This window comes from Nelumbo lutea, chromosome 1, assembly GCF_056320005.1.
Source record: "Nelumbo lutea isolate HS-2025 chromosome 1, American lotus-T2T, whole genome shotgun sequence".
Lineage (NCBI taxonomy): Eukaryota > Viridiplantae > Streptophyta > Magnoliopsida > Proteales > Nelumbonaceae > Nelumbo > Nelumbo lutea.
Genome location: NC_142684.1, coordinates 105574730 through 105598873, shown reverse-complemented (window position 1 = coordinate 105598873; position 24144 = coordinate 105574730). Strand labels below are relative to the sequence as shown.

At 41.0% G+C, this 24144-nt stretch overlaps 1 protein-coding gene across 1 annotated transcript; it reads left to right on the top strand.

Annotated features, from left to right (window-relative positions):
* Window positions 1-6857: 6857 nt before the first annotated feature.
* On the top strand, window positions 6858-22332 carry LOC148876591 (nucleobase-ascorbate transporter 11-like). Its single transcript, XM_088970008.1, has 10 exons — window positions 6858-7925; window positions 10186-10283; window positions 10370-10540; window positions 11284-11384; window positions 12099-12234; window positions 12450-12500; window positions 19852-20139; window positions 20254-20488; window positions 20618-20898; window positions 21885-22332. The coding sequence occupies exons 1-10, from the start codon at window positions 7256-7258 to the stop codon at window positions 22104-22106; spliced, it is 2253 nt and encodes a 750-aa protein (XP_088826134.1). The 5' UTR covers window positions 6858-7255; the 3' UTR covers window positions 22107-22332.
* The last annotated feature ends 1812 nt before the right edge of the window (window positions 22333-24144 follow it).

Below are 24144 nucleotides of genomic sequence, written 5' to 3'. Positions count from 1 at the left end.
GCCAAAGACCAAAGGCGCCTCAAGAACAGACTTTTCGACTCCTAGCCTACCTCGGTATACGCTACTAGAGGTAAACGCCAACCTAAATAGCCAAGCAGGCAGGTCGGGCACGCGCCTTACTACGCCTACCTCCGCATACACCGCTAAAACCTAATGATCACCCTTACTAAGTGCAGGAAGACATTTCGGGGTGACAGCGGTAAAGGATCGCTCACCTCAGGAACTGAATTTACTAACTCAATAGCTCGGATAAGGCAAACACTCCGACAGAAGTGAATCACACAAGCGCTTAATAGAATATACATATATACTCTCATTGCATAAGTGTAATTTCATTACAGAATCCCAAGTACAAAGAAACAAGAAAAGAAAATACAAGTAGCACACAACTATTTGGAAGGCTTATCAGCCTTACTTGGGGCCTCTTCGGGGGCCTCCTCGGGGGTGTTAGCCAAGTTGGTGGTATCGGCCTCCTCGTTGCCGCCCTCATCGTCGGAGTCTGGGTCATCCGCGGCCTGACGGGCCATGTCGTCTGTAATGTTATAGGTGGTGAAGGCACTTATGTCAAGGTCAGGGTATGTGTGCCTTATCCACCACCTGCCGAGCTTAAACCCCCTACGATAGGCCCGCGACATTACGTCGTCAAACCTAGACAACTTGACATAGTCGATGATGGCCTGGGCCTTCGCCTCCCCGAGAGCTCCGTCGAAGATCTCGGTCTTCTCCTTGATGTCGGCTTTGAGGTACTCCACCTCGTGCTCCAAGGCCCCCTTGGCTTCCTTAAGCCCCTGCACTTCGAGCTGCGAAGCCCTTTGACACGCCTTGAGACTCTCCACCTCGAGCTTCAAGGCTTCCTGACCTGCTCTGAGCCCGTTCACCTTGGCCTTTAGCCTATCCCTCTTGCGGGCCAGCTCATCCTTCTCTAACAGCAGGGCTTCGATAAAGCTCTTCTGGGTGGTAGCGTGATGAACCTACAATTTATCTATATTTTATGAGGTTTTTGCATGGATTTTTATGCCGGTTTTATTAATTTTTGCCTTAATTTAGCTTAATGCTAAGAATAAGTTCAGGGATAATTAATCCAAGAAAATGAAGGAAAAAGGCAAGAAAAGAAGGTTCAAAAAGACCAATTTCAGTCCAGTCCGGTCATGAGAGCAAGGGAGTTTCATTCGGCCCAAGAAGTGCAAGCTAACTCTTTGGAAAACCCAAGGGAAGAAGCCTAGCAAAAAGGAAATTTCGGCCCAGCCCATTTTTAGTCCAAATAACAGCCTAGAGTGTAGCCCACATGAGCTCAAAAGCAAGCTAAATTGTAGCCCAAATAGCATCCCAAAGGGAGCTAGGGGCGGCAACTCCTAGATGTTTCTTGAAGAGAAGGAGGGAGCACTCTAGAAGGTTCATGAGGGGTGTAATACACCCAATTCTAGAGACTTCAAGAAGGGGCAAGAGCCCCCTTGAAAAACTATATAAGGAGGCCTCTAGGAGGGGAGAAAGTTGTTCAATTGCTTGAGAGGAAGGCTCTCCCACTCTTAGAAGTTCGGCCACCTTGAGAGAAGAGAAGAGAAGAAGGCTAGGCGCAAGGAAGAAGAAGAAGAAGGGCTGAAGGAAGTTCAAGACAAGCAAGCTAAAAGAAGAAGGTGAATTCGAATTGAGGGTTTGTGATTCAAAGATCTTTTGTAATAAATCATTTGTAGTTTCATTCTCTTTTGATTTGAATTCAGTTTCTTAGTTATATTTTTCTTTCTTCTTTCTCCTTGTTTCCATTCTTCCTTGATGTATTTCAGCTTGTAAAATTTCAGTTCAGCAATCTAATTCTTTTTGATTCATTCAAATGGTCATGCATTGTACTTGAAGTTTCTTGAATAAGGGTGTGATTGTAGATCAATTCGGCCAACTAACCTTCAAAACTCAGATCTGAGATTGCAAGATCTGAATTGCTTGAAAGAGAATTCAGATCTGCAAATTTCAGATTGGGCGAATTAATCTACAGCTTGGAATTCCTAGAGTGCTTGAGAGAGACTCTAGGAATTCAGATCTACTATTCAAGAACTGAATTGAGTGCAAGGTTAGAGATAACTTGCACAATTCAGTTGGTGATCAATTCAGATTTGAATTGATGCCTTAGAAGTGTTTGAAGAAATGCATGCATGGGGATTAGATTCTTGCTAGAGATAGAAGAACCGTCACTCATGCATAGGATGAACATGCGCTTGAGAGAGGCTATTCATGACCTTGGGGTTTCATCAAACCAAGGCTCAATCATGATTCATTCGAATGATCCAAATTGATAGATTGCTGAATTCTGAGATTGACATTTACTGCTTACTCTTCTAACCTGATTTGAAGGCAATTGGGCCAATGATTTAGATAGATTTTAATTTAGGATTTCTTAGCTTTCATTAGAGTTTTGATTTATTTGTTGATCAGATAAGAAGTGCTCAATTTAGTATTGGTAATTGTTTCCTAAATCCTCGTGGGAACGATACTTCACTCACTACTTTATTACTTGAACGGCTAGTGCACTTGCTAGTGTCACAATGAGCCACACATCATAGCGTCACTCTCCAACTGGTGAATCTTGCCCCGAGCTGCCCTCAGCTCAGTGTGAGCCGCGCGAGATGACTCCTCATCAGCCAAAGCACGCCTCAGGTGCTTGTCGGACTGAAAGGTCAGCGCGTGCACAACAGTGTTCACCTGGCAGAAGGAGGTTGGTCGGTACTAAAGAAAGAAAAAAGAAAGAAAGGAGAGAGAGGTGGCTCTTAGGGAGTGAACTCACCACCATGGCGTGAGTTGCAGCGCGGGCCCCGAGCTGACCAGGGGAGAGTTCGACCCAATCTACAACCTCCGCAGTGATAACAACCCTCTTACATCTTTCAAGGCTGATATCGGGATTCATGATGCTCTCTTCCTCCTCCTGAGTCCCCGAGCTGGATGCTGCCGTATCTGCGGCATGATGAGCCGATCCTTCGGAAACCTCGGCAGCAGCCCCAGCAGGATTTGGGACTTCAGCGGCAACCCCGGCTAGCTCAACGATCGACTCTACCACCGTGTCAGGCCCTCGAGGTGGTAAATCCCCCTCCAAGTCTCTCACTGGAGGGGCATCATGGAGCTCGGGCCCCGAAATGGGAGCCTGTGGGGGCTCGGGCCCCGAAGAGGGGACCTGCGGAAGATCGGGTTCAGGGGTAGGGGTCCTTGGGGATTCCATGCGCGCCTTCTTGGCAACCTGTTTCTTCCTCTTCTTCATCTGACGGAGGAGCCTCGGACTGGTAATCCTCTCTTCCTCCATGGGACCTGCAACTAGACTTGTTCATGGGCCGGGTCGGGTTGGACTCGGGTCGGGCTTTGACTCTTTATTAACAAAAAAATGTTAGGCCCGAGCCCGAGCGCGACCCGACCAACGGGCCTACAACTTGGGCCCGAGTTCGGCCCTGATAAAAAGCCCGAAGCCCCAGCCCGAGCCCGAAGCCCGACCTAATAAAAGAAATTCAAAATTTTAATTCAGATGTTTTTTTCCCCTATTTAAATGAACAATGGGCTTATAAGTGAATCAACAACCTTCTCAAATCAAAAAATTTATTCAAATGGACATCACATAGGTTTTTACTTAGGTTTAACTATAGGTCGGGCCGGGCTGGGCTATTTTAGCAAAGCCCGAGCCCGGCTTGAATTTTATGCAGGCCGGGCTTTTTGGCCCGAGGTTAAGCCCGCGGGCCCAAAAGCCTGTTCAAGCTCGTCCGGGGGCCGGGCCGGGCCGGTCCGCCCGTCGTGCCACCCGGCCCATGAACAGGTCTACCTGCAACAGAGCTCGGCGTCAGTAAGCCCGAAGACACTAGGCTGATTAAGAAAAACACTAAAGTAGAAATTGACCTACCCGGGCTCAAACCGGCCTGAATGAGCTTCCCTTCGACAATGTAGTCCCTGTGATCGAACCCGGCCTGAGCCCATGAGTGAAAGGTTTCACACATCTTTCAGTTAAGAGCAATGCTGGGAGCTTGAGTGGCCACCCTCCAGTTGGTAAGGAAAGGCCACTTCGTGCTGCTCCAGACTACAAAGTAGTCCCGCTTCCAGGCCGAGACCTTGCTTGGGAACTTATGCAGCATTTTGAAACCCGGGCAAGGGGACAGATAGTAGGTCTGCCCATGCTCGGGGGGAGTGCCAGAGGCACTCTTTTTTATTAACAAGATGGAACAAAGTATATCCGCGTCTAAAGGGAAGTTGCGTTCGGAACAGAGGGAGATGGTCCCGACCAAGTTCCGAATAGAGTTGGGGTGGAGTTGGTCCAGCGTGATGCTGAAGCGCCTCAACACCTCGGGAATAAGGTGGTGGAGAGGGAGACGAAGCCCGCCAACAAGTTGTTCCATGAAGATCACGATTTCATCTGGACCGTGCTCCCAAGGGAAGTTGCCGGTGGGAAGACTGTACGAATACTCCTCAGGTAGGTTGAACTGCTGGATGAGGTCTTGAAGCCTCTCCAGCGTCATAACAGATGGACTGAACTGGTCCGGCGCTCGACCTCGACGAGAGGTAGATGCCTGTTTACCCGAGGTCACCCGGGTCTCGTGGGAAGGCCGGGCGACGGCAGGGTCACCCTGACCCGAGGTACCCACCTCGGGTTCGTCTAAAAGACTGTCCCCGCTAGACATGGAAGGGAATGAACTGGAAGAAAAGGAGAAAAGGAAGCTCGGGGACTCACCGGGAAAAAGACGCAACCGAACTAGAAGACCCGAGTTGAAGACTCCAAATGCGAGCTCAAGGCAGATGAAAGATACTTAGTGGCAAAAGAAAATGACCAGGATCCCCCATTATTTATAGTCGTTGGGCCCGGGCACCAACGGCCATGATCGAAGCGATCTAACGGTCCTCAAGAAAACCGGCTACGAGACTCTCGATGCGAAATTAGTTTAGCGTGTTTTTTGGCATCCGCGAAGTCCAGATCGTGTGACGTCTGCGCGTATGTTGTACGTAACCCAGGTTTTTCCTTCTGAACGAACCGGGCACCAGACCAGTCTAGTCAAGCGAGTTGCCCGATAGGGTGGCATGGGTACCGAGCCAAATCCACCCGGCGCACCGTGAACTCCCAGCGCTGGGTCACCACCCCCAGCACGGGGAGTGGGGGGCAATTGATGGAGGGTGATTTGGCCCGACCTCGTAGCATGGGGACACGTGTGCGTGACTTGGCTCAACGAACAGCTCAGCCTAACAGCACAACCGCGACTCGGCGGAAGAGACACGCCGAGTCCTACGCTATCCACTCGGCGGGTTAAGCAACTCGCCGAGGACTAACACCCGACTAACCTTGACTTTCACCAATTGTGGGAGGTCCCGGGCTCCTCCCAGGGCTCGAGCTCCCCTCGAGGCCCGAGCTCTTCCTAAGGGGCTTTGAGCTCTCCCTCCCTAAGAAGGGAGCACCCCGGTTTCAGCTAAGTATCCCGAGGGAGAAGCACCTCGGGGCAGCACCACCCCCAACGTAGGCACCTCGGCACCTCAGTGCCAAGACAAACCTGCCCCAGGTAGTCCGGTGCACAGTAGCTCGACAGGCTGTGGGGAGGCCTGCCTGACATCCGTACCTACCGGACCCGGTGGCAGGGGTCTGATCCCTTGCCAGGCGGCGTTCTGTTTGCTGTCTCTGAAAAGCATGGCATGTCAGTTAAGTCCGTACCTGGCGATAGTACTCTGTAGCAGCAACCTGCGCCTGCCACACCTGCCCTGGCAGTAACGGCTAGGGCAGTGGCGGTTATGCCAGGTATGACCGAACTCCGACATAAAAGAACCCCAACTCTCACGAAGTAAAGGTATTGAAACTTAAAAACTTTGAGCACTCTTACTCTCGACTCTCTCTTTGAGATTTTCTCCAGTTCTAATTTAACCATCGGAGTGTTCCCACCGGGATAACTCCCCGGGAACCCTTCACTTTCTCCTTCCTCTCAGGTGTCGTTCGTTCCAATCAAAAGACATGTCACAGCTAGGTAAGAATGCCCAGGTTGTGCAGCATCAATATTCAACACACACCTAACCCATCCATTTACCACCCCTTTAAATAAAAAATCAAACACAGTATTTATATTTACTTCACATCAATTATAAACAAGCTAAATAGCCACATGAATCATAAACCAAATGAGAATAAGTGAGGAATTCAACACGACAAGAGCCCCTTTGAATTGAGGGTCCCATAAAATCAATCCATTTGTTAGAAAAATTCCTCATTCTGTCGATTCCCAAGTCAAATCGGTTGGACTTTTGCAGCCTTATTTCTATCAATTGCCTACCGGTGAATTATTGGTATGAAGACGTTTTTTTTTGTTATTCCTTAATTTTATTCTATGGGTTTTGTCAAATTTTCTTTTTGAGTTAGAGATATTTTAATTTTTCAGTATGAATTTTTTTGGATCCAAAATAAACCTTTCCAAAATTTTGAAGGTATTTGAAACCGTGGGTATCTATTAAATAAAATTTGCCATATAAGACTTTAACATTTTCTCCCATTATGTAAATATGTACTTTTAATGGATAGACATTTATTCACTATTTTGTTAAAGTAATGTTTAAAATGCTTAAGTGTCAATAAATAAATTTATTATTACTTTTTTTGATTTTTCAAATAAATCAATTACCAAACGTTTTAATCAATAAACGTCCACCATTTCAAACACATACATTGTGATTTGTCATTCTGAGTCGATCCACTACCACTCGTCCGAGTTACTACGTCAAACCAATAATGAGTTGCAAAAACCGTCCAACTAACGAGTCACCGGAAGCTTGAACTGTAAGAAAAGATGGGAGACGGCAGCAGGTTCATGTTGTTTTCCAACGGGCATCCAGGGGCATTTAAGTAACTCCAGCACCTGAAAGCTCCAGCTGCTGATAGCAACTGGCGAGCGGTAGGCTTAACCTTAAACCGATTACCAGACAGCAGAGAGGCATGGAAAGGATGCCTCTCACTCTCTCACCTCACTAACTGATTAACTCTCATCATCTTACTCAGAGTCGAATTTAATGATGCTATCCTCTCCAATCCTCTCTGATAATTAAATCCCACTACCTTATCAGTTTAATCTTACTCTTTCTTTGCTTCAACTTCTTTCTTTCTCTTTTCACACTCACACACCCACATCTTTTAGCTGGTGTTTTGATAACTCAGTGATTTTTCTTCTTCTTCTTCTTGATCTCAAGTGTGTGAAACACAAGAAACACCATTTTCTTTTTTCTGTTTTGTTTCTTAGAAATTGCAGACTCGATTGAGGAGCGAGCTTCAATGGAAGGTGGGTCGAGCTCAGTGAAGCAGGAGAAGAACGGCGTTCCAAAGGGTCCGTCGAAGCCCAAGATCGAACCCTTTGTACCGAGAACTGATCACAACCCAAGGGAGCTGAAATCATGGGCCAAGAGAACTGGTTTCAACCCCAACATCTCGGGAGAAACGACCGCCAGTGTCAGTGAGAAAGACCCAAATGAGAAGAACGACAGTGCTGGATTTGGTTTGGAGAAGGGTCTTAGTTGGAGAGGTGGTGGGTCTTCACCAAAAATCGAGATCGATCCGATCTTGGGTCGTACTAGGGAGAACAGGGGTGCTGAGATCGAGCCGGTTTCTGCGCCTAGAAGTGTATTGCGAAAGAATGACAGTGATGCTGGTTCGAGTCTGAGGGATGGACCAGGGGGAGCTGAAATTGAGAAGAAGAGTAGTATTGTTGACCCTCTTCTGGCGCCTAAGGATGATTACAGAAAAGCTAGTTTGAATGGAAACGGGAATGCACATGTGAACGGTGATGAATCTTCGGCAGTTCCTCCGACTGCTGAACCCAATAAAGAAAACAAGGTCGAAGATGAAGTGGGAATCGATGTTTTTCCGGAGACTGAGGAACCTAGTCATCGAGGGTGGCGTGGACCTTCTCGGATGAAGTACAGTCTGAGAGAAAATCCTGGTTTTGGTTAGTATACTTACTCATAACTGCAGATGCTTGGAATCTTAATGTAAATCAATCATATCTTTCTTTTATTGCATTTGGAATTTTAATAAGAAAGTTGGATCTTTGCAAAAGCATAATAATGCACAGAATGAGGAAACATGAGTAAAATGATTGTTGAATATAACTTGTATCAAGAAATGCTTTATATTGGAAAAACAAGCCAAAACAATGTCAACATATCTCCTAAGCTGTAGACATGTATAATAAATCCTTCAAGGATACAATAACCCGTAGGATCAAATGGATTTCCTCTTACTGTAAACAACCTTTACAATTTATCTCAGATATAAATGTCTGTGTTATACCCTATTTGCGTAATCCATAGTAAATGCCCACAATTAGTAGAACCATATTTGGCATATTTAAATACTATATGCTATTGCATGGCCTTCAAGGTTTCAACACACAATACATCTGAGCCTCTCTAGTGTCCTTTTTGTCAATATCGAGGCCTCTTATCCTCCTTGTAAATGACCTTTGGATTAAAGTAAGCAAGCTCTGCTCGCCAACGGTTATGCTTGAATGGACATATCTTTGCATTTTCATGGGATTAGGACTGATGTATAGAGAATTCACTAAATCAGTTTAGACTCGTTAAATAATCACTCCTCTAGACTGTTATAGATCAAGGCATCCTACGAAACCATGCACCCTGTGGTTGACCAGTTGTCAGAATATTTATCAAGTGCTCATTGAACGTGCTTACTATATTGTACCTACTAGATCTGGTCTAGTGGATTGTACACTTAAAAGCTGAATAATCCAGACATCTCATTTCTGTGCTGTTCTGCTTTCACTGATCTAGTGCTTTTCTCCCAGAAGACAATCTCATGTTCCTCCAGGTGCAACTATTGAGTCAATTACCATGCAAATATCATTTTGAAACTCGTAAAACATACATATCTGAAACAATTTGGCCATTCTTGTTGGAATTTTCTTGATATAACTGACAAATCTGCCTACTGTTTGAATAGTTGGAACAGAGTCTAAGATCTTTCTCATCTCTTAAAGGTTTTACAGTTAGTCATAAAAAACTAGATCTTTATCTTTCTATTGTTAGGCATATTAGTGATTTTCTAGCATTTGTGGCTAATAATTACCGTCTTTTATGTCCAAAAGATGGGCTAGCTACCATATTGACAACCAATAATTAATTCATACCAACAACTCTAAGTATATGTTAATGCAACATTGACCACCAAATAGGATGGATAAGGTCCTTTCCAAAATATGGTTCTCATAACATTTAATTTTATGGGTAAAATGCCTAGACCCTAGAATCAAATTATCTGGACTATTTACCTTCACAAAGTGAAACATTTAAGGTATATTTACCTAGCTTTTGTCATTGGAAATCGGGCCTCTTTTCATCAAACTTTTAATAGTAATTGCTAAAATTCTTTTCCAATTTTGGAAGGGAATTGAGAAAAAATTTCCTTCCTTTGCTTAAGCGGCGACAAAAGGCCATTGAGTGAATTATTCCCATCAATTTTCATGATTGAATAGAGGTCGATCAATCGTATTGTCTCCATCTTTTAGGTGAACAATGAAAATGATTGGGAAGTGGTGGACTAGGTAGATCTTCTTTAGAAAATCAGCGTCTGTCCACAACATCTGGAAAGATAGGACTCTGCTAGCTGTGTAGGGCATTCCTTTCATGGCATGCATTTTATGCAATCAGCTGATCACATTTTTTGTGCATTTCCATTTATCTACAAGCCTCCTGACATATTTATGCAATCTGTTAAGTTTCATTGGAGATTAAAAGGATTAACCAAGAGAGGAGGGAAAATCCTTTGGAGCATGGTTTCATTAATGGTCATCTGGTCTGTCTGGTTAGAAGAAATTTGAGGATCTTTGAGAAAAAGCAACTACTGGGATAAGGTTATAAAAAATGCTGTTATTTTTTATATCCTACTTGATTTTTTGGGGGGGAGGGAAATAGCTGTTATTTTATTGATGTAAAACTTGTTGATTCCTTGTATAGTCACCCACAGTACAGGAGCTATACATGTAGATGTTATATTGAAATGATTATCTAAAAATATAAAAAAAAAACTTTTTCATTTTTGTTTTGGTACTAAGGATGTTATTCTTCTCAACCTATGATCAGGAGAAGGTTATTTAAGATTTATAGATTCGAAATTTCCAATGGATATCAGCTTGATTGATTTATAAGAATATTGTTTTATTTTTCTTTTTTTTGTATTTCCAATTGCAGTGCCCCTTATTTATTACGGCTTGCAGCATTATTTATCATTGGCTGGTTCACTTATTTTCGTTCCCTTGGTCATTGTACCATCCATGGGTGGAACTGATGTAAGCATTTTGTCTTGCGGTTTGTTTGATTTTAAGTGGTATTTAAAGAGTATGATCATCTAACTTTATTTGAATGATGAGTACAGAAGGATACTGCCACTGTGATTTCCACAATGCTGTTGGTGTCTGGCATTACAACAATACTGCACTCCTACTTTGGTTCTAGACTCCCTTTGGTGCAAGGGAGTTCATTTGTATACTTAGCTCCAGCTTTAGTTATTATGAATTCTCGAGAGTACCGAAACCTCACTGAAAATGTAAGTTCTATTAACTGATTTTTTTCACCAATCAATTTTAGCAATAGATGAATATTGTAGATTTGTCACAGATACTTTAGATTACCTGTTTTATTATTTTTCAAAAGATATGACCTTCCTCTACGCTCCTGGTCATTGTGGAACTACCTCTCTTTGTGGGGGATCTCAGGTTTAAGCATAAGGGAGGTACTGGCTCAGCCAGTAGTTCCACAATATACCCACCTCTTGGTTGGTGCACCACTCCTCTGTAAGGCAATTAAAACCAATCATTGCCTATAAACAGAGAGAAAAAAAATACAAAAGATAAAGAATTGCAGTACTTTAGATAATCTCATAATTTTTTATTTAGATTTCATGAGACTTTCATATTGTTGTATGCTAAAGAATTATTTATGTTCATATCTTGAGGTGACTGATTTGTGAACATCCAATTTTTTCTTTTTAAGACATGTACTGGCTGATAGTTAGGAGTATACCCCCTTTATCAAAGATGGCATGTGCCCAAGTTACATTCTGTTTTAATAAATGTTTTCCTTGTTTTTTACTTAAGATTTGATATAGGAAAGTTCCTGATGAAACTAGATTAGAGAGCACTTTAAAACTAGAGAGCTGCATTAAAACCGTCAATAATTTTTACAGGAATGAACATTATATCTGCTTATCCTTCTGATTCATGCTAGTTCTTCAACCCAACAAGTCCCGACTTATGGGGTTACATTTCTTGCACATTTCATTAATTTCAGAAATTTAAACACATAATGAAAGAACTGCAAGGGGCCATCATTGTTGGTGCAATTTTTCAGAGCATCCTGGGATACAGCGGTCTCATGTCTCTTCTTCTGAGGTACTTTAAGGAACAACTGCCTTGCAACATCTTTTTATTTTTTATTTTTTTTATTATTTTTAACAAACCTTGCAACATGTTCTTGCAATATCTTCAATTATGCGAAAGTACTCTCTTAAGGACCCACAAACACGTAACCACAGCCTAGCTCATATCTTAATTTATCATATCCTAAATCCCTTTTAAGTTAGGTATGAAACTGAATGAGTTTTTATCAAAGACATTAAGATGCAGAAGTGTTAACATAAAGCAATATTACCTGGCTATGCAGTCACTGAGCTCACAACTCTTAAGAATAAGATATTCACCTAAAGTTCCAACACTTCAATCTCCTTATATATGTTGACAAGCTTCCTCTATTTGTTACTTTCCCCCATTCCATGTCATTGCTGGGGCCTCGTTCTGCAGCCAACTTAGAAAATCCAGCTCCTCCTTTGAAGAAGTCTAGTGCTTTCTCTTGTTAGTATTGCATGACATACTAGTCTTCCAAACATAAAGGTAACTTTACCACAATGTTATCTAAAGAGGCCTCTAATCCCAAAGAATCCCGGTTACTAAAAACACATATGTTGGTTTAACATCAGAGAATGCCACTTCTGCTAAGCAGGTTTACCATATCAGCCATCTATTATAATTCTATGCAAAATTTAGTTCTAGGGGAATCGTTTATCAGCCTGTCTTAAAAAATTTTCCTGTACATTGTTTTTGTTACAGGTTGATAAACCCAATTGTTGTTGCACCAACCATTGCTGCAGTAGGTTTAGCATTTTTTAGCTATGGGTTTCCTCAGGCTGGTAGTTGTGTGGAAATCAGTATTCCTCAAATACTGTTACTGCTAATTTTCACCCTGGTGAGCAATCCACAACCAGAATTATGAAAATCATATAATCTTTAAATTCGTATTTATAATCTGCAACTTTCCTACCACAGGTGTTTCTGTTCTATTTTGACCTTATTGAATTTTCATGGTTTGTTTTTTCTTTTCATTTAACTCATACAGTGGTGCAAATCTGTTCATGATATGCTTCAAACACTCACACTTCATTCCATTTCTATTGCTTTCAGTACCTTCGAGGAGTTTCCATATTTGGGCATCGGATATTCCGAGTATATGCGGTAGTCTTTTTTTCACCTTTCAAACCTTCATTCTTTATACTCACACCTTGATTTTTTGGAACTCATTTGGCATACATACTAAAAGTCTGTTTCAGATGAACCAAACAATAGATTTCAGAAGCTGGTCCATATTTTATATCACTTTCGATTCCCACTTAAGTGTTGCAGCCAAAAATATCTCAAGTTAAAAGCATTTGTTTTAAGACAACATGATGTTTTACCTTTAACACCAACTGTACAAATCGAGGCTATGATAGAAGATGGGTTTTGCAGCTTGTCTTCTTACAAACAGAGTTGGAGGGGGGGGGGGGGAGGAAATAACAATTGTAGAAGCCTCACTCCCTAACCTCAAAAATTACACAAAGGATTCAATCTCACTGGTCTTGGGAAAGAGAATTTCAGTGGCATAACTATGAAAGTATGGAATCAGACCATGATGCATCACCTTCTCAAGGAGCAAGGGAATTATTAATATTGCTTAAAATAGAATTGTAATGATATTTATAGAGTAATTGATAAAAATGGTATTTACAGGGATTACATGAAATATTTTTAAAATCCTCCAAAATTTTTCTCTTTAAACAATTGATATCTTAATAAATTGCTTCCAAAAGATTAGGAACTAAGAAACCAGGAAAGAAGATCCTAAGTGTTAGCGTAGGGGTATTTCTGTCTTTATACTTAGATTAAGGTTGCTGATCTGTAATATTGTGTTAGAACCAGTGCTCCTTACTTAAATAAGGGCACATATGTCTTTTCCATTAATTTTAATAATAAAAGCACATGTCTGGCCGAATGGGAGTTATGTTCTTTGACTTCTAGTTCGAACCAGATTTTCTTCTTTTCTCTCTCTCTTTCTTCCACCTTTCTACCTCTCTCTACGTGAATGATCCCAGACAAACAAAACTCCAAGGCAGGCCGAATCATAACATGGTATCAGAGCTACTCGAATCTGCCTAGATTTCTGTCTACCTAGATTTCTATTCTCTGCGCACCCTATCTAGGGTTTCTCTTGATTTTCCTGCATTCAACTGGAGATAAGGGAAAGGGCTGAAAAGGAGTGATCGCCCTCTCCCCTTGGAGGTTTCTATGCCTCCAGTCGTGTCTTGTGTGGTCGGTTGCTGTGGTTTCTAAGATCGCCCTCCCCTAATCGATGAAGAGAAGAGGGCCGATCTGTGTGGTGCAGTGGCTGTCGTGTGTGGACTGATTTTCTGCTCGTGTGGTTGTTCCTTCAGTGATAAGGTAAGAGATTTCTGTGCATGATTTCTGTTGTGGATCAAATAGGAAGTATGTTTCAAATCATGTGCTAGGGTTTATGCTGTTTTTGTGTGTTTCAAAGGAAGAGTTGTGATCATATAGTGGTGAGATTTCAGGTAGCCGTAGGAGTAGGGTTTGTGGTGTAAAGAGTACACTTTTCAGCAACAACAAGTGCTGAAATCAGTGTGACGAGTGTGATCTAGTCGTGTGCAGTGTGCAGAATTCAGTGGTAATAGAATTCAGCAAGTGTGCAAAATCGGTGATAACAAAATGGGAGATAACAGTGATTGTAAACCTAATGTGATGGTGCCTACAGGCTACCTGAATGTTCAGATGACCTCCATTAAACTAAATGGAGAGAATTATGTGCCTTGGGCTAAATCCGTCGAAGTCTTTCTGAAGGCAAAGAAGAAGGTAAAACATATAAGAGAGGAGAAACCCTCCACTGACTCTCACGAGTATGAAGACTGGGAGCAAGAGGATGCTCAGATCATCACATGGTTATGGAATAGTATGGAACCCAGGATTAGTGTAAACTTCATGTTTCTTGACACTGCCAAAGATGTATGGGACCATGCGAAGAAATTGTATTCGGGTCAGGACAATACAACCAGAGTGTATCAGCTGTATCAGGAGTACTTTAATCTGCAACAGGGCAATCAGAGTCTTGAGGAGTACTATGCCAGTATGAGAAACATATGTAATGAGTTGAATGTCTATCATCCTCTCACTTCTGATGTCAAGATTCAGCAACAACAAAGAGAACAACTTGATGTGACTAGATTTTTGGTGGGACTGAAATCTGAATATGAACCAGTACGGGCTCAGATACTAGGAGGATCAGCTCTCCCCTCTTTAGAAGAGGTATTTGCTCGACTCCGGAGGACTTCTATCGGATCTACTGAGAACTCTAATATCTCAGATAGATCTGCCTGTGCTGTGTCAAGAGGCTGTGGTGCTAGAGGTGGAGCTCGGGGAGCTAAGTCTGGCCGTGGTGGTAGTAGTGGTCCGGTGTATGACCGAAGTGGCAATGGTGGGCCTACTTATAATCGTGGTGGTGGTCGTACTGGGGGCAGAGATTTAGGGGGAGTCCGTGGTAGAGGACGTGGCTCAGGCCCGAGGAGGTGCACTCATTGTGGTATGGATGGACATACCATTAACTATTGTTATGATCTACATGGTCCACCCTCAACCTGGGCCAATCATGCCGTGACTAGTGGCACCAGTTCCAGCTTTAGACAGGAGAATCGTTCATCTGATCAGATAACTCCTACATCCACGGATGGTCCCGTGAAGGAAATGGTGAGTGTTCCCCGTGATGAATATGAGAGGTTTATCCAATCACAGCAGAACACAGCGACTTTCGCTCACTCAGGTATGGCTTGTTTGGCATCCACACCCAATCCCTGGATCATTGACTCTGGAGCCTCCGATCACATGACTGGAACTCCAGGTGTGTTTTCTTCCTTATCTCATTGCTCAACATCACAATCTGTCACCCTTGCTAATGGTTCCACATCCTCAATTTGTGGTGTTGGTAATGTTGACCTAGACCTTGTATCTCTCTCCTCAGTTTTGTATGTTCCTAAATTGCCTTTTAATCTTATGTCTGTTAGTAAGCTGACCAAATTACTTAACTGCTCCATTACTTTTTATCCCTCTATGTGTGTTTTTCAGGATCTCAAGACGGGGATGAAGATTGGTGGAGGGCATGAAGCTGGTGGACTGTATTATCTTGACAGTGGTGGAAGAACTTCAACAGCTCTCCAGTCATCCCTTTCTCCTCTCCAGTGGCACTGCCGATTTGGTCATCCGTCGCTAAAAGTCTTGAAGTCTTTAGTTCTGTTTTTGAGTCAACTTTCTGTTTTGGATTGTGAATCGTGTCAGTTTGGGAAACACCATCGTGTTCCCTTTAGTTCTAGGATTGATAACCGTGTGTCGAGTCCTTTTTCTTTGATTCACTCCGATGTTTGGGGTCCTTATAAAGTGATGTTATATGATGGATATAGATATTTTGTCATTTTTGTAGATGACTTTTCAAGGATGACGTGGCTCTATCTAATGAAAGAAAGAAGTGAATTGTTTATCATTTTTCAGAAATTTTATGCTGAGATTCGTAATCAATTTGGTATTCACATTAAAGTTTTCCGTTCTGATAAAGGCCGTGAATATTTATCCTCATCATTTCAAGAATACCTGGACCAACACGACATTATACATCAGACCTCATATACCTACACCCCACAACAAAACGGGGTGGCTGAGAGAAAGAATCACCATCTCTTGGAAACAACACGATCCCTCATGCATCACATGAATGTTCCCAAACCCTTTTGGAGTGATGCGGTGCTTACTTCTTGCTTTCTGATTAATCGGATGCCCACGTTCATCCTTGATGGTCATTCTCCGTTTACGATCTAGTTTCCCGCCTTGTCTCTGTTCCCTCTTATGCCTAGGGTATTTGGGTGTGTCTGCTTCGTCCATAATCTAGGTCCCGGGAATGACAAGTTCGATGCCCGTTCTCTCAAGTGCATCTTCCTTGGCTATTCTCGGACCATCCTAGTTCTTGACGGTCCTTTGTGTGTGCTGATGTCACCTTCTTTGAGTCTACTCCGTTTTTTTTTTGGTCCGGTGATGCTTCTTCCTCCTCATCACCTCCTCCTCTTCCCCTTATTCCAGTCGTGACCAAATCCTTGCCTCCGGTGCCACCACCTGTTGAACGCCCACTTATCCATCATGTGTATACACATCACCCACGCGTACCAGCTACTACTCCTCCAGCTACATCTCCGTCGACAGATCCGGCTCCAGACCCGAACCCAACATTTGAGCTTGATCTCCCCATTGCCTTGCGGAAAGGTAAATGCACTTGCACCCTTCATCCTATTTCTAATTATGTTTCACTTACTCACCTTTCCGCCTCCCATCGCCAGTTTGTCACCTTGTTATCATCAGTTGTTGTCCCTAAGGATGTCCAGGAAGCCCTTGCCTCTCCAGGGTGGTACCGTGCGATGGAAGAAGAACTTTCAGCCCTTCATCATAATCATACTTGGGACCTCACCGTTCTTCCTCCTGGGAAGCAAGCTGTTGGTTATAAATGGGTTTATACAGTTAAGTATCTGCCTGATGGTAGTGTTGAACGCCTGAAAGCGCGATTGGTTGCAAAAGGGTACTCCCAAACCTATGGTGTTGACTACACAGAGACCTTCTCACCAGTTGCTAAGATAGGGTCAGTTCGTGTTGTGATCTCTCTTGCAGCTATGTATGATTGGCCGCTATATCAGCTTGATATCAAGAATGCCTTTTTGCATGGTGACTTACTCGAGGATATCTACATGGAGCAACCTCCAGGGTTTGTTGCTCCGGGGGAGGATGGTAAGGTGTGCAGACTAAGGAAGGCTATATATGGGCCTAAACAGCCTCCTCGAGCATGGTTTGGTAGGTTCAGTGAGGTAGTAAAGAAGTTTGGCATGAAACAGTGCCAAATTGATCATTCTGTATTCAGTCATGACTCTCCGGGAGGAAAAATACTGTTGGTGGTGTATGTAGATGATATTGTTATTACCGGGAATGATAACATGGGTATTGACAGGCTGAAGACTTATCTATAGGATCATTTTCAGACAAAGAATCTTGGTAAACTGAAATATTTCTTGGGGATAGAGGTAGCAAGATCTAAGTATGGTATTAATCTATGCTAGAGGAAATATGTGCTTGATTTGCTGGAAGAAACAGGCTTGTTGGGTGTTAAACCAATTGAAACACCTATGGACACAAATACTAGGCTAAGCAGTGATATGGGTGAAGTGTTTGAAGACCCTGGCAGATACCGACGACTTGTAGGTAAACTGAACTACCTAACCATTACTAGGCCAGACATCTCATTTGCGGTTAGTGTGGTGAGTCAGTTCATGCAGAAACCCCTGATTCCTCATTGGAATGCAGTTTTGAGAATTGTGAGGTATTTAAAAGGGGCTCCAGGTCGCTGTTTGATATACAAAAGTGGCGGAAAACTTGAAATAGAAGGGTATTCTGATGCTGACTGGGCCGGTTCTATGTCTGATAGGCGGTCTACCACAGGCTATTGCACTTTCCTGGGAGGTAACCTGGTGACATGGAAAAGTAAGAAGCAGAAAGTCGTGGCAAGTAGTGCAGGAGCAGAATATAGGGCTATGGCGCATACTGCTTGTGAATTAGTGTGGCTAAGGAACCTTCTATAGGAAGTAGGGTACAACATCAATACTCCAATGAAGCTCTATTGTGACAATCAGGCTGCAGTTCATATTTCTTCTAATCCGGTGTTTCATGAAAGAACCAAGCACATTGAGGTTGACTGTCACTTTGTGAGGGAGAAGGTGCTGAATGGAGAGCTAGACACTGCATATGTTAATACAGGAAACCAATGGGCAGACTTATTTACAAAAGGCTTGAGTCGGGGAAGAGTGGACTATATATGTGACATGTCTGAGAGGGAGTGTTAGCGTAGGGGTATTTCTGTCTTTATACTTAGATTAAGGTTGCTGATCTGTAATATTCTGTTAGAACCAATGCTCCTTACTTAAATAAGGGCACATATGTTTTTTCCATTAATTTTAATAATAAAAGCACATGTCTGGCCGAATGGGAGTTATGTTCTTTGACTTCCAGTTCGAACCAGATTTTCTTCTTTTCTCTCTCTCTCTTTCTTCCACCTTTCTACCTCTCTCTACGTGACTGATCCTAGACAAACAGAACTCCAAGGCAGGCCGAATCATAACACTAAGAAAACAAGAGCAATGCTAAGCCATATTGGTAGGTCATCAAATCCATTGGAACTTATCTATTTCACGGAACTCCATAGGTGAGGAAATGTTAGAGATTAAATTCTAAGCCCTCATAGAAGTATATGGTTATGCATGATGATAGAAACTATAATTATTAATTACATCATGAGGCAAATCCTAATTGTCAATTTAGGTGGAGGATGCTTTGGAGATGTACAAGAGCTGCAGTATTATGGACGATATGGGAAGAAAGAAACTACGAATTTTCAAAGAAAAGAGCAGATCTGTAGTTGTGTATGAAGGCATGTTGGTGAAAGTAGTGCATTGGATAAAAACAGTGCATATGTTCTCTGATTTTACTGTTGATGATATACTCAGAAACTGGGAGGTGATTGCAGGTTCCTCTTCTTCCAAGAAAAAAATCATGCAACAGTGGACGCCACCATCAGTTGACTTCCTTAAGTTGAATGTTGATGGTAGCAGTTTTGGTAATCCAGGCCCCTCTGGAATAGGAGCCATAAGAAACATCAGGGAAGAAATTTTGGGGATGTTCTCAGGGCCAATTGGGGAAGGGAACTCCGCTAGAGCTGAGATGGAAGCAGTTTTGTATGGCTTACAAAAAGCCGTGGAGTTAGGCATTCATAAACTGATAATCGAAGGGAACTCAAAAGTGATTCTGAGTTGGTTGAGATAAGAGGAAAAGAGTCCTTGGTGGTTCAGAAATGAGATTAAAAAATTCAGAAGACTGTCAAAAGATATGCAAATCTTAGCACAATGGGTTCCAAGGTCGGCAAACAGTCTAGCAGATCAACTAGCAAAATAAGGGGTTAGAAGAGAACATGTTTTCCTGGGCTCAATTGTAAATGTATAATCAAATTCCTGGGGCTATTACTGTTTACTTCTTTGTCTGTTGATTGGGAAGCCGAGGCTACTCATTGCTGTAAATTCTGTTTTCTCAATCAATAAAAGCTTATTCTTTTTACTGATAAAATAAATCCTAATTGTCAATTCAATCAGATATGGGATTAGATGAACATATAAATTTCCTCATTTTCTTAATGACTTCTGATATTGATAACAATATTCAACAACCTCAAATATTAGTTATATACATATTGGAAGATTGCATCACCCCCTTCCCTGTCCCAAAAAGAGAAGAAACAAAACCCAAAAGAAGGGAAGCCTCTTTTGCGTGAATCACTCTGTTCATCTATTTGAGCTTATTATGTCTTAAAGTCTGATCAGGATATTGTAAAATGCGCAATACTTTTAAGTCTCACTGTATTTGCACCACTAGTTTATGATCTTATTGACACAATTAACCATTGCAGGTTCCCCTTAGTGTAACAATCGTATGGGCATATGCATTCTTTTTGACAGCTGGTGGAGCATATGACTACAGAGGCTGCAATCCTAACATACCCAGTTCAAATATCCTATCTGATGCATGCAGAAAACATGCATTTACCATGAAGCATTGTCGAACAGATGCTTCCAATGCATGGAGAACTGCTGATTGGGTTAGAGTACCCTACCCTTTCCAGTGGGGTATCCCTACATTCCACTTGAAGACTTCCATTATTATGATCATTGTGTCATTGGTTGCATCAGTGGATTCGGTAAATAGTTCCTTGTTTTAATGCATAAAGTAATAGCTATTTATTAACAGGAGAAGAATTCCAAATATTGGCTGCTTAAGTCTAACCACTGTGCACTTTGTGCAACTCACCCAGGTTGGAACATATCATTCTGCATCTTTGCTAGTTAATTCAAGGCCCCCAACACCAGGAGTTGTTAGCAGAGGAATTGGAATGGAAGGTTTCTGTAGTATACTAGCTGGATTATGGGGTACAGGTTCTGGGTCAACAACCTTGACTGAAAATGCACATACCATTGACATAACAAAAGTAGCAAACCGAAGGGCTGTGGAACTTGGAGCAGTAATGTTAATTCTTTTCTCCTTTATGGGTAATATTCAATATGCTGCTTTTCATACACATGCAGTTTGTGTGTATATTTGTGTTTTTCCGGACACATCAACATTTATTACCCTAGTGGATACTTTTGCATACTGATTTTCTTGATTTCATTTGGTAGGAAAAGTGGGCGCCCTTCTTGCTTCAATACCCCAAGCCTTGGCCGTTTCTGTATTGTGTTTCATCTGGGCTCTGATTGTAGCACTTGGTCTATCAACTTTGCAGTATGGTCAAACAGCAAGTTTTAGAAATATAACAATAGTTGGTGTTTCCTTGTTCTTCTCTTTGTCGATACCTGCATATTTTCAACAGTATCAGCCTGATTCCAGCTTCATCTTGCCAAGTTACTTTATTCCTTATGCAGCAGCATCAAACGGACCAGTCCACACTGGCAGCAAAGATGTAAGAACAAGATTCTCTACATCTATTCACAGACACTCACACACATAAAAATGTGCATATACGTGGAAGTTTGGATCTGACATGACCCTTAGAGCTGTCTGGGGTTCATGACTAGCCATGTGTCTCACATTCAGAAGATTTGGAACTGTGCTGTTCTATCGATCCTGCCATTGAAACTTATCGAGCTCAATATCAGTTTGAAACATGATAATGGCTGTTAAAACTCACAAGGAGTTCACAAAATAATGCCTAAATTAGGTGGTCGAGAGTCATCTATTCATTCTTATTTTTGCCTAAATTGACAGTGGCTCTTGATCCTCTGAATATAGAACACACGCCAAGTCATAGTGGCCCCAGACTGACACTACAACACTTGTGGCCACTGAGCCAAGACAATCTTGTATGTTATCCATTAGTAACAATACAAATTTTATACTTAGAATATGTCGGGATTTATATATATACATGAGCAAATACTCAAGGAGGTTTTAATATTAGACACCTTACTGTGTAATCTTCCACATGCCCATCCAGTACTTCTCCAATCACTGGGCCACCTGTAGAACAAATTTTATACTTGGAACAATACAAATTTTATACTTAGAACATGTCGGAATTTATATATATACATGAGCAAATACTCAAGGAGGTTTTAATATTAGACACCTTACTGTGCAATCTTCCACATGCCCATCCAGTACTCCAATCACTGGGCCACCTGTAGAACAAATTCGATGCTTCTAACTACTATTGTGAACATCTGCTTTGTTTGTAGGCATTTACTTCCTACTGTCCAAAGGAGGTAACAGAAACTGTTTATCCATTGGATTGACTGGATGTAGGCACTTGGTTGATTTTATGGTATCAGCTGCTAGGATGTTAAAATCAAAGTCTTTGTTATTGTTACTATTTAGTGTTCCTTTTTTACCTATTGCATTATAGAAGAGCTGACTTTCTGCCATGTTTGCTTCACTAATGGGTTTCAGCTTGATTTCGCAATAAATGCTCTTCTGTCACTAAACATGGTGGTAGCGTTTTTGGTGGCATTTATTCTGGACAATACAGTTCCTGGCACCAGACAAGAACGGGGCGTGTACATATGGTCAAGTGCTGAAGATATGGTGAATGATCCATCCCTTGCTACAGATTATTCATTACCAAGAAAAGTTGCTCGGTTTTTCCATTGGGCAAAATGTGTTGGTGCGTGAAAGGATGTCTGAGATTTTCTTTTTCTTTTTTTTCTTTTTTTTTTTGCGAAATTGCTGATTTGCTATTCTACATTGCTTGTGTTGTACCAAATAAGAAGAGGGGGGATATTAAGTATCCCATGTATAATAGAAAAGGGACATGACCAATATTCTTTTGAAGATTATACTGAATTAATTTCCTTGTATAGAGAAGATTTCTAAGTCAAGCTGGAACTTACTTCAAAAAGAATACCGCTCAGAGTTTCAAACATAGGGTTGACATTATTCCTATGACAACCTTCTCTCCATCCATACAACTACAGAACCTTGTTCCAATATTCTGTAATATTGAAATTCTCCCAACAGTTGGAACTGGATTTTACATGAGATTAGAAAGCTTAGCGTGTGTTTTGTGTTGTGGGAGTTTATCAAATGCTGTCATATGTCATCACTAAATTGGTATTTTTTTTTTCATCATATTCATTCATACACATTGATATTCACAAAACTAGGTTCTGATTTATGTATGCATCAATCGTCATTTTAATGATTTTCCCAATGATTGAATGTTTATTTACTGTTATGCTGATGCCTAGTTATCCATATCAAATACTTTTCTTGGTTTTTTAGACAAATCAAGTACATGCTTAGTCAATCAAGTACTTTTCTCAGTAGTTAAGCCTGTAAAAAACTGGGAGTTAGAGAGTTAACTATTTGACTATCATGTTCAATCTGATTCTGACAACATTGGTCGGCAGTGATTAGTGTCACATTGCCACAGATGGGTGCTCCAGACTCCAGGGTCCTGATTTGTCTGGATTCCGTTTGTAAATCATTGATCATGTTTTTGAACATTGTAAAATTGCATTCAAAGGTAAGGTTCGGTGATTCGGTATTACAAATTATTTCGTACAGGTAAGGTAATTTCAAGTAGCAGGAATCTTACAAATATCAATCAACAACGCAAACTTTATACTTCAACTAGTGGGGACCCGTATGGGATTTATCAAGGAAAGTGAAATAACTAAAACTCATAATTAAGGAAAGAATGCAATGTTGTTTAAAATAAATTAATCTTTATTTTAATAATTTGTTATAAAAATGTTTTACTAATTTAGTAATTTAGATTAATTATATTAATATTTTTAACAAAAATAATAAATTATTGTTAATTACTTAATAAAATAATTGTTTTTTCTATATTATTTATTAGTGTTCTATTTTATTTATTTTACTTTATTACTAATTAAATGTTTCAATTTTTAATATTTTAAATATTATATATAATAATATTTACCATATATGTATATTACTTCCAAGTTGAGCTTATTAGGGATTGCTTAGCTTGGGCCTTATCCACTAGGACCATCATTGGACTTCAAAAGTTCGATACCCAATTACACTTCGAATATGATTATTCCATATTTGCTCGAGCCTAAAAATTTATAGGTCTAGCTGGGTTAGGTTATCTATTAATATTAATTTTTATTAATTTCTTAATTGTTAATAGTTGCTAGATAAAAACTTTCTAAATTTTAATCTTTTTTATTAACTTTAGTAAATTTTTATTAATTTTATTTATTAAGTTCCAAATTAATAAAACATAAACTAATTTTAGGGTCCTTTTGGTTCATGGAAAATCAAAATCACCTCTTCCTAATGCCTATTTGGTTTAGTTGAGAATTGAAATCGGATTCCGATTGCTATTGTTTGGTTCATTTGGAGTTAGAATCGGAGTAAACTAAAAAAATCAATTTTGTATATTTTATTAATAATTTATTATTTTATAGTACTATTATTTTATTACTGTTATACTAATATCTTGTTAATAGTTTATTAATATTTTATTATTTTATTAATATTGGGATTTGGGGGATTTTTTGTCATGAGTTCTTTACTCCTTAACAATAGACTCTAGAATGGGAATTCCATTCCCCCAAGAATGGGAATCAGAATTCTATTCTCTCATTCTTGTGAAACAAATAATTGGTAGTTCTAATTCAGATTCTAGGCATCCACACATGGGAGCCAAATAGACCTTTATTGTATTATGTTATAT